A 15,424-nucleotide genomic window follows, 5' to 3' on the forward strand; every position below is an offset into this window, starting at 1 on the left:
TTGTGAACACACACACTAAGTACATTGCTAACAGGAAATGTTCAAGTCTATGGTGGGTTATAAAAGATGTGTGTTGGGGGGGGGGGGCGGTGGCTGGTTGGTGATGGTGCATTATGGGTAACTGGGTTCTGGGGCCGGTGGCCCTTCTCGCCATGACATGGGTGCTGGATTTGCACAGGGCCAACCAGAGGTCTCCCCTGGCAACAGGTTCACACCACAACCTGCCCCCCCCCCAGGAGAGGTCAGAGGTCAGTTCAGAGAGTGGACTGCCCGCATGCGCGCTCTGTATGTTGGGTGGGCAGTGGAGGTCGGATGAAGGATGGATGCCATGGCAGGCTGGCAGCTCTCAGCCTCTAGCTAGTGCCAACTGCAGCTCAGTGTTGCTAGAGTTTCTATGGATTTGGTCTTGCTTTAGTTTGGAAGGAGGTTTAAGGGCAAGAGGGAGGTGCGGCAGGGTGCAAGAGGGTAGGTAGCGAGGCGTGGCAGAGGTCCGGTCCGGTCCGTGGGGCCCGGCTCAGCACACCTCCTTGCCCGCGGCGCCGGACGGCAGGATGTTGAGCTGCGTCAGCTGGGCCGAGTGCTCCTTGGCCTTGAGCCGGAGCGCTGCGATGCTGGAGGCGCGTCGGTCGGCCGCGTGGGAAGATGATGGGTCCGAGGTGAGGGCGGGGCCGGGCTGGACTTGGCTGTCCACGGGCGGGACGGGCTGACGGAGGAGAGCGGCCGCAGTGGAAGCACTAGTCAGGGGACCCATACTGGAGAAGAGTCTGGGGGCAGGCAACAGCACAGCACACACACACACCATGGTTAAGGTTATGGCTCTGGGCACAACACACACACCATGGTTAAGGTTATGGCTCTGGGCACAACACACACACCATGGTTAAGGTTATGGCTCTGGGCAGAGGCTTTGGTCCGAACCGACATTCAACAGTAACAATGAACATTATTGTCAAAAAGGAAACAGTTGAAAATAGTTCTATATCCTGTGTAAAACATCAAATAATAGTAAAACTGCCTACCCTAATATTTTTTTCCAGTTCCACAACACCTTGACCACACATTAAAACACCCCTCAAAAAGCCCTCAACCTCTCAGAAGCACCATGTGCATAACATATTCATATAAAACATTTGATGGATGTCATACAGAATATTTTGAATATTAATATATTTAATGCATTAGACACAAAGGGAGCTTAAATGCTTGTATAACTTGTCGGTTTGAGGTGTAGGGTTCCAAAAAGTTGTACAATAATAGAATGCAATGAGTTTCTTGAATTATAATGCCTTCACAAAACACTGAAAAGTTTTCAATACTGAGATGTCTGTCACTTTTTGACATTGTAGATAAGGAAGATGTTGTGCTATTCAATCATCAAATGGCAGAGATGAAATGAAATTGTAGCTTGTTCTCTTTACTTTGAATTTTATTTTTATTTTAATATGATCAGTTATCAGATGTTACACGAATGTGGTGACCCTACCACATTTGGTATGGTTGGCTTAAAAACCCCTTTCCGCTCCCTGGTCCTGTGAGCAGGTGTTAATCTGTTGCTGGCACTTGTAATGTTTTCTCTGATCTAGAGCTTAAAATCATTTAACACTGCCCTGGGAATAAATTGCCACCTTCTCCAGCAGCTTGTGTCTCAGCATCAACCACTTGCCAAATTAGCTTCTTCGCTGCCATAATCTAATTTTGCATATCAAAGAACACTGCTGTAGCAGCTTCCTGTACACAGGAACACATACACACACACACACACACATCCACACATCCACACTCACTCAAAACTGAATTTTCCCTATTCGAATGCAGTTTCCTTTGAATGCATTGAACTGGAAGCGGTAAATACATGCCACATCAGATGGGTGACAAAATGAATGCACAGGTTTCCAAGATTGAGTTTTTCAATATTTAGGATATGGTGGCTTGCAAGTGGGCAAAAGTTACATAAACTGTAGGCCTATTCACATGAGTGAGGAAAAATACCTGTGAATGGTGAATGGCATATAACCAAAGCAAACACATGTAAGTTCTTACCTCCCAAAGGTGGGCCCGATGAAAGCAGGATGTCTAAACATGGCTGTGCCCAAGAAGGTGCCCAACCCGAGGGGCGTGGCCGGGGGCAGGCCGGAGCCGTTGTGGGGCGGAGCCAAACCGGGGAAGGCAGCGGCAGCCGCTGCAGCAGCCGTCCAAGCCGACTCCAGCGCGGGGTGGTGATGTGGTGGGAATGGCCCCCCCTCCAGGTAGTGGCTTAGGGGATGCGCTGCTGCCAGGTGTCCGGGGAAGGGGAGGCCGGGCGGGTGGGTCTGCACCCCAGCTTTCTCGCGCTTTCTCCACTTGGCTCGCCGGTTCTGGAACCACACCTGGGAAAACCAAGTCAGAGTTGCTAGTCAGGCATAATGTTAGCCATTTGCCGTAGGCCAAAATAATACTAAATTATTATTAATACAGAAATGAGGGGTAGGTTTTAGGTAGGCTAAATGTAATTCATAATGGACAACAACATGTTGCATACTATAAAACTATAAAAGTTCTAAAAAGAGGTGATATTTTTTAATCATATATTTGAATAAATATTCCAAATGTATGTGGGAGCAGGAGCATAAGTTCCTCGCCTCAGTAGTCTACCCACAATATGTGGCTCCGTTTAATGAGGTGACAAATAGGCGGAAAGTCAGCAGTAATTACACAGGGTCTAACCCACTCCCTTCTGGGCCGTTAGCTTAAGATCGCTAATTAAAATCTGGTTTAGACAGCCCCAAAACGGGCGAGGGTGCAATAATTTAGAACCATGTTAACAAAAGATCGGGAAATAACAACTAAACAGAGTCTACTAACAATTAATGCGCTTTAAATTAAATTCCGCATGTGACCTCCAAAGGCTATTTAACTTTCCCACGATCTACCCCCCCATCCATCCAAAACTGCTGCAGTTTGTAGGTCTACGGCCAAAAGCATGGCCCGCAGGCAGGGACTGACAATGGAGAAAATGTCAATAGTAGGACAGTAAGTAGGGACTCGGGACTATGGAGATATATCTCTCCTCTAACACCCACTCCCCCTCCCTATACTCTCTCCAAACACACTTGCTTAAGCGCTGCCCTGTTTGAAGCTGTTTTGTATTGCATGGCCCCTGGGGAATTTATGAGTTTTATCACCTCCAGATTGAGCCCGTTAAGTGATTTGTTCACCTACGGCCCCAAACAGACATCTGTTGTTTTATGTGTTTGTACTGTCTCTCTGGTTATGAGAGTTGGTCTTGAACATGCAAAGCACGCCGTGAACAGACAGAGCGGAGGGGGCAAACACCTTTAATAGTCTCTCATTCGCTCCAAGTGCAAAGCATTGGATCAATGCTGGTCTATTGCAATCACAAAATGGGAAATCAAATAGCATTATCCTGCTCCCCCCTCCCTCTCCCTCGCTCCGGCGATGAGAATTCAAACACCATTTTCTCCCTGAAATAGCCATGTTTGCTCTCACGCTAAGTGCGCTTTTATGAATCAGGGGCGTCTGCGTAATTGCCACTAAAATGTCCGCCTTATAGTATGTAATAACTTTCGATAACAGGAAAGAGTTTTTCAGCATTTATGGCCATTTAACAAAGTTTGGAATAAACACTTTCACTCGTATGTGCTTCTAAGATATTTCCTGATAATATCCATTGCCGGTGGATGTTTGTTCTCCCTGATAAAACTTTACAAGGGAAGTGTCCGTTAATAAACATGACATTTAAAGACGTCATGTTAACTCCAGACCACAATTTACAAAATAATACGCAATACGTCAGCTATCTGATGTTCTTTATTTGAATAGTTAAGTGTCGTTAACAACGGGCTGCAATGCCTACCGATTTTATGCAACAAATCAAACATCAGCAACAAGGCACTGCTTACTTGTACGCGTGCCTCCGTCAGGTCCAACCGCATCGCGAGCTCCTCTCTGTAAAAAAATAGAATGGAGGAAAGGAATAAGAAAGAGAAAATAGGTTACCGCGTGCGCCTTTAACTGAGATTTTGCAATTTTACATTGACAATGGCAGAAAATTGTGCCGGGCAAATTTGAAAAGCGTAAATGTGGTCAGTAATTTGATGATAATCGAAATAGTATGGTGTATATTGTTAAATGGTGCACTTGTGCATGGGGCTTTTTTCCAGGCGCATTGTAACAACATAATGGCTTGAGTAATGACTCTTACACAGCGATCAAGCGTTTGCTGAAAGCATACCTGTCAAATTGATTGCATTAATCTGCAACGAATGAATCGATAAAAAAAACGCCAATGAACTTGATCAACGTGCACGGAACATTTTGTTAAAATGGAATTTGGTGTGTTGTCATCTAGCCTTATCTAAAGTGTATCGCCGGTATATGGATTATTTGCTTATCCGAAACGCGATAAGACGCACCACCTGTTCGTTCAGATTGAAAACAAAAACTGTCTAGACATATTATATAATCCTAAAATTTTTATGTCCATATAGCTAAAGGTAACATAAACACCTTAGAGTATTCAGACCATGGCCAATTATTGTGCTGCACCCAATTGATGTTAGAAAGATGCTGCTGTCATCAAATGTCAAGTTGCATTGCATATTTCATTGCATACTTGCATTTAACAGTGTACATACATTTTTGGCATGCGTTTTGGCGCACATTTTCAATATTGTGAGACACAAAAATTGTGAATCAGTAAACGTCAGTGTTACAACTAACAAACGCAAGGCTGCAGCCTTTCACATAACAATAACAGGGTATCTGCCACGACTCCTCATACACACTCACTGAACTAGTGTTCACACGCTACACACTCACTGAACTAGTGTGTGACACTATTGTTCCAAAAGTAACCTCGCAAGTCAGGATATTGTCCACAGTGTCTCGAAACCTCGTTATAGGAAAAGGCTGTCAGGAGATACATGATGAAATGACAGGAACAACGACTAATTGGCCCTAAGAGGGTCATATCAATATCAGTCATGACAATACCGCACACATAGTCTGACATAAAACGAGTTAGTGCACATTTGGCGCTAGTGTTCCCCTTCCATAAGAGCTTGGGTTGAATTACATATTTTGTTCCTGCGCATTGTTGTAGTGAAGTAGAATATTACACTGCCTCTAAATTCTCCTAAACAAGTAACCCAAGTGAGAGTCCAAGAAGCCCATTCAAAAAATGTGTTTTTATATATAGGCCTATGATATCATTACATATGTGTAAAATCAATTTACTCTATATTACCATTTTGTACTTAATTATCACCTCCATATGCGGCCTGTAGTATAAATACGCTTAAGATGTTTACTAAAATAATTTCTAGGCCTATAAATTGCTCACATAATTCAGGTTGTGTAATTTAAAAAAAAAGTTAAAATAATACCCTTAAAATAATACCCTTAAAATAGGACTATATACAATAGAATATTGTACACGAAAATAATAGACACGAAATTGGCCTGTTTCACATTTGTGCTGCATTTATGCTTCTGTTCGCGTCATTCTTAGAGCTAATCTGAAAATTAGTCGGTTACTATTTCGATGAAAAACAATTGTCGATTCATTGTTTGATAATATTGTGCCGGTTCTAGCGCAATTTGGCGTCCACCTTTCAAGTAGGGCCTACCTTGTAAACACATCTGGGTAGTGAGTTTTCTGGAAGGCCCTCTCCAGTTCCTCAAGCTGGTAGCTGGTGAAGGTAGTCCTGTATCTTCTCTGCTTTCTCTTCATCATCCCCTCCTCCGAGTCACTGCCCGCAGACAAACAAACGCTGTCCTCGCCATCTTTAACATCCCCATCGTTTTGTAGACTCTCTTCGTCCTTCGGAGAGAGTTCCGCGTCTCCACACGTCTCCTCTTTCACAGCGTCCTCTTCGAACTTCAGCGTGCTAAGTTCCACAAGCTCTTCGGACCCGTTCTCTGCACCGTGCCCTTCCTCGTTGTGACTGAAAGACGCATTCTCTCTGTAGGATTTGCTGCGGCTTATGCTGACTTGTGGGGCTTGGTTGATTTTGAGGTTTTCGCAGGCCTGGTCCAAAAGCCGCTCTCTCTCGACACGCTCTGAGTGGTCATGATAACCTCTGGAAGTGTCAAGGTATCGTCCCCCAGGACCGTATAGCCGGCGTAGTTTTGGTGGCAGGTGCATGTCTGAATAAAAAGAATAGTCTAGAATTATATTTAGCAAGAAGAATCCCATGCAAAATAGCCTAACTAAATTCCATATGGAAAGAAAAATCGCTAATGGTTTGTAGTTTGTAGGGTTTTTTTCCTGTGATCAAGGACTATGATATTGGTAATGGGAACATTTTTTTCCAACTATTTTACTGCAATCCTAATAAATAAATAAATAAATAAATAATGCTATAGGCTGTAATATTCCACGTGCAGCATTTGAACAACAAAACGAAGACTGATACAGTAGCCTACTAAATCTATATTTCAATTTCGAGGTCTCTGCAAGCTTCGTAGATGACATTTCCATTCCGCTGGTAGGCTGACAGAACTTGTCAAACGTGTCACGCTGTTAAAATCTGTGGAAATAAATCGACCGTGCTACATCTTGCTATTCTACAATAGAAACATAACATCTAAGACATGAGCCTTGTGTCTTAAAGCGTTGGAATTGGCTTGTTGAGGTAGTGCCATTGGTTCTGCGATCTTACCCTCAGCACCTTGGTCGTTCTCCGCTCTCGACGGCAGCGCTGGCAAACTTTGTGCTCCAAGCAGTCTGACTTTGCACGGGCTTTTCCTCCCGAGGATACTGTCTATGCAGTACGAGGAGAGCAGTGTAGGCGATTTGCTTTTGCACTCGCCTCTGTCGTGGACGTCTTCGTGGTACGGACTGCTCATTTTGGTCTCTCTTTTCTCAGGTGCAGTGGGTATTTGAAGGAGTGAGAGGCTTGTCTCGCTCGCTCTGTCTCCCTCTCGGACGCTAATAACATATGCCGTGAGTTGCTACAGCTACAGCTGCGTGCTCCATTCTGTTACATTGACGTGTATCGTCAATCTGATTGGTTCCCGGGGGGAAAGGGCGATCTTTATGTATTTTGACATTAAGGTTCATTTACACGAATCGAGCTAATCGAAAGAGGATTGTCCAAGCGGAGCATTAAACTATTCTTTCGTTCAAACTTTCTTACTAAAATTCACCAGCTTCAATAACACATATGCTCCAGTAGGGTTTTCTATACTGAAATAAAATGTTTTATTCCATTTGATATATCGCTCTTCTGCCATTGCCATTTCTTTACATCACATATTTTACAATTTATTTATATTTTATTTGAATAAGATAAAAGTAGGTAAATATTATTAATAATATAATTATTTTCATTTGTATTGTTATTAGTAGTAGGCCTATCCTATTTAATTTATATTATTCCCATAAAAGTAGCCTATACCAAATGTGAAAAAATAAGTTAACCATGTAGAGAAAATAAGGTAATTTTACTCTCATATATATATTAAATCATAAATAAAGGTACAAAAATGTGGTGAAATCTTTATTTTCTCCTGCCTCGTGATGCAGATATCCGAATGTTACATCCATTAAACTAGCAAACCTGTGGCCCCAGGTGGCGCGACTGGCTGGGTCACCTGCACCGTGCGCCGGCGACCCAGGTTCGATTCCCGCCCCGTGGTCCTTTCCGTATCCCACCCCGACTCTCTCTCCCACTCACTTCCTGTCATTCTCTACTGTCCTGTCAATTAAAGGCATAAAAGGCCTAAAAAAGGCATAAAAAAAAAAAAAAAAACTAGCAAACCTGTGGTTTGCCCATGTTTAGAAATGTATGGCGCTCAATTCATCCAAACGCAGGTATAATAGAATTGTCTATGAATTATAGACAAAAACATGCAGAAAATATCACATGGCCTATTGTAGCCAACCATCCGCCGTGAAACATCACTCTCCCCACACACGTTGACGAAACACACACACACACACACGAACGCACCTAGCACACTAATTGCCTGGCCTCTTCGAAATTGTTGTGGCGATCAGATAGCCTCAGATGATTGACTTAAAAAGTGAGGGCGGCGGTAATGGAGCCTGGTGATGCCGCAGGTAGCAGGACACGCTTAGACTGAAGATAGATTGAGAATGTAATTTTAAATGAAAGTCCATTTAACCTGCTGTGAATGGTGTGACCCCGAACATCGCTCAAAGCCTTCACAGCAAAAAAAGGATAATTTTCAGAATTCAATCCCCAAACTCCAACAAGCTGCCATTTGGGCTACTTTTTTATATTTTCTTTAGACGTTGTCAACTTTGTAAGAATGAAAACCTAGGCCATTGAAAACATAAATGAGATATAATGGCACGAAATGTCTTTAGTTCTGGTGTGTTAACTTGCCATATGTCAAGATGTCTTTTTATTGGCTTTGTGATTCACTTACAGAATAGTTGGCTTTTTCTGTACATTACATTACATTACATTACATTTGGCTGACGCATTTTTAGCCAAAGCGACTTACAACATGGTAAACAGTTTAAGTTTTAAAGCAATTCTCAACAATTTTAGGACAATTTAAAAAACGGTTAAGTACAGTAAGAATAAGTGCATCAGTGAGTGCTGTTTTTAACAGTTACGTGTCAGTTTAAGACGGCTGGTGAGTGCTAGGATCAGCAAGACTTGTTGTAAGTGGTGCTATGAGAGGAGTTGTTCTCTAAAGAGCTGGGTCTTCAGGAGTTTTTTTTAAAATGGAGAGGGATGTCCCTGCCCTTTCTTGTAATGTCCACATATGGCATAGACATTTACAAAACCGGTGAAATGTGTGGTCGGAGAGACGAATATGGAAACATATCTTGCTTTGTGTGTAATTAGGAATCTTGGTTATCAGATGAAACATTATAGCAAAGGATGCATGTCTGCGTGTTACTGCAAATAATGTATTGCGTTTATTGAGTCACATTTTTTGTTAGAGCATGCTGTATGGAGATCAACAGAGTAATGACAATAATAATAATATAAAGCGTTTTTATGTGGTCACAAACAGGCGCGTAATACAGACGGGTATTTAAAGTCGCTATGTAATTTGGGGCCACAATTTGATTCATTTGTACGCGCACTGTTATTAACCCAAGAAAAGAAATGTCAGCGACTATTACCGCCAGCAGGACATCCGCGCTTTGTTTAAATGCACTAATTACACGCATACATTGGGGAAAGCGTAATTTCCACATATTCAATTTTCTGTCTATTTAGTGCGCCACATGTGGATGAGCAGTTAGGAGGTGTCCGTCACTTCAGCGCGCCCCTATTACCGGATGCTACCGTGTGTCATATTTTCCCAACAGCCTAACTTGATAATTTCCACAATAATCTGCTGATGTTTGGTGAGGCATTGTGTACGCAGTGGCGCACAACAGAAGGTTGTGGTCAGGCTTGTGGTTGGCCTCATAACGCATCACAGGCATCTAATGTGGTGGAGCATGCTCTCTCCACAAGATGCTCCAGAGCCAGGCAGTGACCGAGGCCACATTTATGACTGCAAGATCAGTGTGTTGGTGGAGTGTGTGTGTCTGTTTTTTGGGGGGTTGGGGGGGGGGGGGGTGAAGTTGTCCCAACTTCTGTGATTGGGTCTACCTTTCACCTAGCGCCATCTACTGGCTGACCATAGAGGTATTCATTATCGTCAAGCACTAATGGAGACCTGACGGGTGTAATGTGTCTGACAGTAATTAATCATTAACTGGTGGAAAAGTTTGTGTCGAAATTTTAATTACACATCTTTCCATTGATTATCCCTGATTTTAGATAATTACTCCTAATTGCACATTAATTAACGCATTTTTAACTGTCAATTTGGCTGTTACCCATCACGCTCCTGTTGACTTGTTCTACCTCCTACATCAGATTTATGTAGGTCCATACCCGAGTGTGTGTGTGTGTGTGTGTGTGTGTATGTATGTATGCCTTCTATCAGGGCTTATCCACTGGCATGATATAATCATCAGAGCTCCTCGTTTCATGCGAGCACCGGCCTGTGCAGAGCACTCTCATCATATGGATCGCGGACGCGCACCGGTTTACCGTGGGCGCTTTGATGACAGCCCCGCACTAGAGGCGGCATGTCTGCTCTCAAGTCGCTGTGGCATAATTGGATGCTGCTCTGGTTTAAAGTGCGAACAAAAAAGACAAGCTTTTAGACGCGCGCGTAAGCAAAGTTAATTAGTAGTTATTAACACCCAACATAATGAGAGTGCGAGGGAGTCAATTTAATGACTTTGTTAGTCCAAGTTTAGAATGGCATGCATGAAACGGAACGACAATAGCAATCCCATACGTGGTGATCATCAGTAATTTTCAACAGTAATACGCGCTAATAAAAACAAAGGGCTCTAATTTCGCAAAACTGACTCGATAATTTGAATTTATGCAAGAAAGGGGCATTTAGAAAAAGCGATGTGCGCATTTAAGCCTATTAGCCTGTGCCGTCCTCGGTGTAAAGTGGAAAGCTTCGGGCAACGCCACAATTTAGGCCCCCAGAACCCTTCACTTTCAAAACAATAGTCCTTAATGAAATGATAAAATTGAAATGGATTCATTGCGTAACGTTCAAACGCAATAGTTGGCCTATTTCAGCATACTTAGTTTGGCCTCTTTGTGAAACAAACAAGTGTGCCATTGTAATATGCTATGTTTCTTATAACCAGAGTAGGCCCCTATGTGGGGTTCAGAATAATTGCCTTATGGCCTAATAAGGCATTACGTACTGGGACGCTTCATCATTTGGGTAGACTTAATCATGTTCCTATAGGGAAGACTTTGCTATTTGCGCCGTGATATAGCTACATTGCATTCGTTTAGTTCCGGGATATTGCTTTCTGCTTAGCATTCTTATTGATTTTTGCAACATGAAGCATGGAATGGGCTCTCTTAAAATGCATTCAGGTGAGTAGGTCACAAGATGAGTGGCTGCCAAAGCTGACCATTTTCTCTCCTTATGAGCTCTGATCATAGGGGCACGAGAGCTCTCATATGATGCCATATCATAAGGTTTTGACACGTGCACCGTGGTCATAGTTTTACGCCTGATATGAATGACTTTTCCCTTCATTGAATAGGCTATTAAAATAAGAATTGTGAAATTTAACAATGACATTTTTTTCTATTAAGCCAATCATCCAAATATATGCAACCTAATATGTTTTTCTCTTGATCTTATCAAGACCTATCGCTCCCACTTGAATATGAAGAAGTCCATTTATTTAGCAAGCATCAATAACACTCTCAAATACCGCAATGCAAATCACAGTTGATTAGGACAAATTAAGGACTTCGCTGATATCTGACCTTGTCTGAGTTTTATGTAAATGATCGAAAATCACATGATGAATCAAATTCATTTAAATATTCAGAGATTCACAAAGAAATGTATTCAAGAAAGGCAAATAGAATGTTCATGGACCTAACCCCTGGGTATTCGTAAACCCTGGCATGTAGAGCAGGGTCATTTGGACGGAACAGTGCGCAAGAAAATGCCGTGAGAAGGTCCTACTTTTGTCACATAGGAAAACAGCTACAATGCTATTATTGAATGTGTTTAATGAAAACCATTTAGTCATTTGGCCATAACTTTTAGTATGAAATCACCATCACATCACCATAAAATCTTAATAATTAGAAACAGTTCAACAGCCCCAACATCATCATGTGTATGTTGATGGTATAAGGAAACTGAGAGCACAGAAAGAGATTTTACTGACACCTTGTGGTACAATTATGCCACAAGTTAATGGCTTGTTGAGACCTCATCTGTGTTTTTAACCATTTTTCTGCAGTTTGAAATACCAACTTTAATCAGTTATAGCCTATTTCTCCCAGGCAGGTGGGAATAAGACACTCAAAATGTTTCAGCGAGTGAGGGAAGACTTTGATGGTTTAGCGAAGCATGTCATGAAGGGGATTCACTTCTGATGGTTCCAGATACTTATCACCAATAACAACCCCAGTGGTTCATCAGACATCATCTCAAATGAAATTAGTTTCCCGCCATGCGCTGGGATGTCAGCTCTGGTCTGCAGCTGTGATTGTAATGACGGTGGTGGCAGCGGCTCTCTCTGGGCAGTGGGGTTCGGAGGCAGCAGTCCGGCCCTTAGCTATTGTCCCAATGTGATGCCAGTTATTCTGCTCCACCTCTTCTCTCTCTCTCTCTCTCTCTCTCCCTCTCTCTTTCGCCCAGATCCAGACACACACACACACACAGAGACACACACACAGAGACACACACACACACAAACCGTCAGTGTTGGAGCTCCCTTAGTAATCAAATTCATTTTGTTTCTCTGTTGCTGGTGGATGAGGAGCGGTCAGGGGTGGCTGACAATATGTAAATACACTGTGAGCGATTGTGAGTGTCCGTGCATGCATTTGTGTGTGTGTGTGTGTCCAAGCTAACTTGAGTGAGCGCTGCTGAGAGCCGCACCTCTGTGGCGATGAGAGCAGTCTTAAGACCAAAGGTGTGCTACAGGGCGCCAGGCCCAGGCCACCTCTGGGAGGGTCGAGCTGGACCACAGGGGAGGGAGGGGGGGCAGAGGTGCCAAGGGAGCATCATTAGGTTCATGGTGGTCCTGTATAGGGGTGGAGAATTTGACTTCTCTTCACCCCCCCCCCTCCCCCCCCCCAAAGACCTATTTAGTGGAAGAAAAGCAATTGGGTTGTGGACTGCAGGGTTGATCTGCACGATGGGAGACAGTGCAGCCGTGCAATCTATATTGGATTTATTCCTGCTCCATCTCCAGGTGTGTGGCACCCCTGCCGCGAGGAAGTCATAACAGTAAATTCTGAGACACTACAGGGGTTATCATGCCAGAGTGAAGATGGATCAGAAGTGAGAGAGGGAGAGAGAGGGAGGGAGAGGGAGAGAGAGAGAGGATGTTTGTCCCAACATAGTGAATTTCTCTTCTGCGCTTCCCTCTCTCCGTGCCACCATGTTTTCTTCTCCTCGACAACATGAGTGAGTTAAAAACATTACCTACCAGGCACTTAATAATAAGCTTGAGGCCTCTGAGCCCCAGGAGGATGGTGGCGAAATGCAATCATATTATGCATGTTTAAACGGAATACTTGCCGGCCGGGATTCTCAGTATCTCCATCTGTAAGTGTTGACCACGTCCACTAAGGTCTACAGGCCTACCCTTTGTGATGACCAGTTGACGTTTGTCTCTTTGCATGCCATCTGCAGTGGCTAGCATCATTTATCATCGGGAAGCTTTCAAATCTCCCCCCTTATATCAGCAGTCTCCCTTTGTGCAGAGCCACTGCAAATCCCTGTGATGAAATGGATAAAGCCTCTGACTAACTACCAGCAACAATTGCCAATAGACCGCAATGAGATTTCCATTTCAGGTAATTATGTTTGTGTGTGTGCATCTTTTTCATGCCTGTCTTTTTCATTGTTTTGTTTTTTTATTTCTTAAAAAAAAAAATCCACATCTTTATAACCAAGCAATTCCAAAGCAATTTTCTCAGTGGGTGGAGAGTGTAATTTTCTATTCTGTGACATTGTGATGCGTAAGAAACTAGGAGCTGTTGATAAAAGGCGGCTTGAAAGTGTGCGTACAGTGCTTTAATGGCCTGAGTGCGCGCGGGGGGAGGGAGGGGGAGATGTCATGGAGGGCACCATTTAATGACTTCAGAATAATGCCTTTCTCATTAGGGCGAGCACGGAGAAACTGCCAGGGCCTGAACCGTGAGAGCGGAGCGTGCCGCAACAGTCTTTATCTTCATATTAAACCATTTGCATAACATTAGCGCCGGCTCAGGAGAGACTCGGACGCCGCGTTGCACTTCATTTTAAAAAGGGTATAGTGGATGTCCCTGAAAATCTAATCAGCGCTAAGTGGACTAAGCGGGTGAGTTGGTGTGGAAGCAGGGTGTTAAGAAGGTGAAGGCACACTGTAGTCTGGGAAGAGGCCCACCTACCGCCCAGACCAACATGCACTGCAGCGGCCACTTCTCATGTACTGTCTAGTGGCTTTTAGTGATAATTATTAGACATTATTATTACTAATTGAGGTTGAAATGTCACTGGATTTAAAATGGTTTGAACTTAAATGGACATAAGCCTGGGGAAGGTTAAGTAAATAAGACAGCAGCCAGTAGGCCTGTGTGTTGACCCCCGTTGCCTTTACCTCTCCTTACCCTTTCTTCACTTTGATGTGTTTTCTTTCCTTATTTTGTCTATCTTTGTGACCTCAATTGGCTATATATAGGGACTTGTGTTATAGCCTGCAGAACCCATGCATAAATCATAAGAAATGCATAGTTTTGGCCCACATCATAGCCAACTCTAATCTGACCAGCTTTGACTGGTCACACATAGGGGGGAAAATGAGACCCACAATTGTAAGCGACTCTTCCCTCAATCGTTTGTCTGCAAGCACCCTATATTGTGTCATATGCAGTTCAATCGCATATCTGTTCTCCATAACGTTTTCATTTCTGTTTTCCAAGCGTTCTGTCCCTCAGAAGCACATACAAACACACTCAGGATTCCATCAAATGGGATGGCGGTAAAATTAAAATCAGTCATTTTTACCCCGAGGAGCGGATCAATTTCCGCAGACTGGGTCGAGATATTTTCCGGCATTAGGCTTTCTCGTCTTGAGCACAGCACCTAAACTGCCTGACAGCGGGAGCTCCGGCACAGCTGCACGCTTCACTAGAGAACAGTTACTTCTGCCGCTCCGAGTTTATTTGCGCCTCGCTATGGGAATTGCCATCATTTACCCCGCCAACCTACCAGCCAGTTCAGTACACCCTCCATCCCCTCCTCCGCAAAGATGCAGAAGAATTATTTTTAAAAAATGGCGGAATAGAATACAATGAAACATGGAAATTGCTTCCTCGTGATAGAGTCTATTTGCTATTTGTCTATCGCCTTCTTTCATTTATTGAAAAGAACAAACATGCATTGAAATGGAGGCCAGTGTTCTGTCTTGGCAAACATACACCAACAGGCCTATAAGCCTACTGCATATAAGTCTTCTGTCAAATCATGAGGTGCACAGAGCTTTGTTCATCATCACCATCATCATCATCACTTTGCGCCACAGTTTCACTGTGACCCATAGCAATGTGCGATGATTTCAACCAACACACCATGCACATGCTTAGTCAAAATGACAAACTAGAATGAATAAACACAGTGGCTATCAGCACTTCGTCACGTAGGCTTGGTACTAAATGAACTTTAATCTGACCATATAAGTGAAGTTTGTCTTGGACAGAGAGCAGGTCAAATGTTTGCCAACCGTTCATATTTCAGTGACCACCAGCCTGCCCCACCCCCGACGCGCAATCCAAAACCTTGCTCAGTTTACGTCACGAAGCATGTCTGGATTCAATTAAACCCATATTGAGAAATAGCATATATTTACCCAGAGCCTCGCTCTGGCTCTCCTTCGCGTATCCACGGA

At 43.5% G+C, this 15,424-nt stretch overlaps 1 protein-coding gene across 1 annotated transcript; it reads right to left on the reverse strand.

Annotated features, from left to right (window-relative positions):
- Positions 1–514: 514 nt before the first annotated feature.
- On the reverse strand, positions 515–6,849 carry arxa (aristaless related homeobox a). Its single transcript, XM_076291210.1, has 5 exons — positions 6,663–6,849; positions 5,628–6,165; positions 3,900–3,945; positions 2,041–2,366; positions 515–764 (listed from the first exon to the last, which is right to left on the reverse strand). Exons 1-5 carry the CDS (start codon positions 6,847–6,849, stop codon positions 515–517), a joined length of 1,347 nt encoding a protein of 448 aa, XP_076147325.1.
- Between the last annotated feature and the right edge of the window lie 8,575 nt (positions 6,850–15,424).

Source organism: Alosa pseudoharengus, unplaced genomic scaffold, assembly GCF_046254945.1.
Source record: "Alosa pseudoharengus isolate Yale_2024_CS ecotype anadromous, Long Island Sound unplaced genomic scaffold, YU_APseudo_1.1 YU_APseudo_1.1_scf_18, whole genome shotgun sequence".
Lineage (NCBI taxonomy): Eukaryota > Metazoa > Chordata > Actinopteri > Clupeiformes > Clupeidae > Alosa > Alosa pseudoharengus.

Coding starts and splice junctions, on each gene's coding strand:
- arxa (XM_076291210.1), bottom strand. CDS start 6,849: ATGAGCAGTCCGTACCACGAAGACGTCCACGACAGAGGCGAGTGCAAA. Junction 3,946..5,627: donor TACCCAGATGTGTTTACAAG/GTAGGCCCTACT, acceptor ATTTTTTTACAG/AGAGGAGCTCGCGATGCGGT. Junction 2,367..3,899: donor TGACGGAGGCACGCGTACAA/GTAAGCAGTGCC, acceptor TGGTTTTCCCAG/GTGTGGTTCCAGAACCGGCG.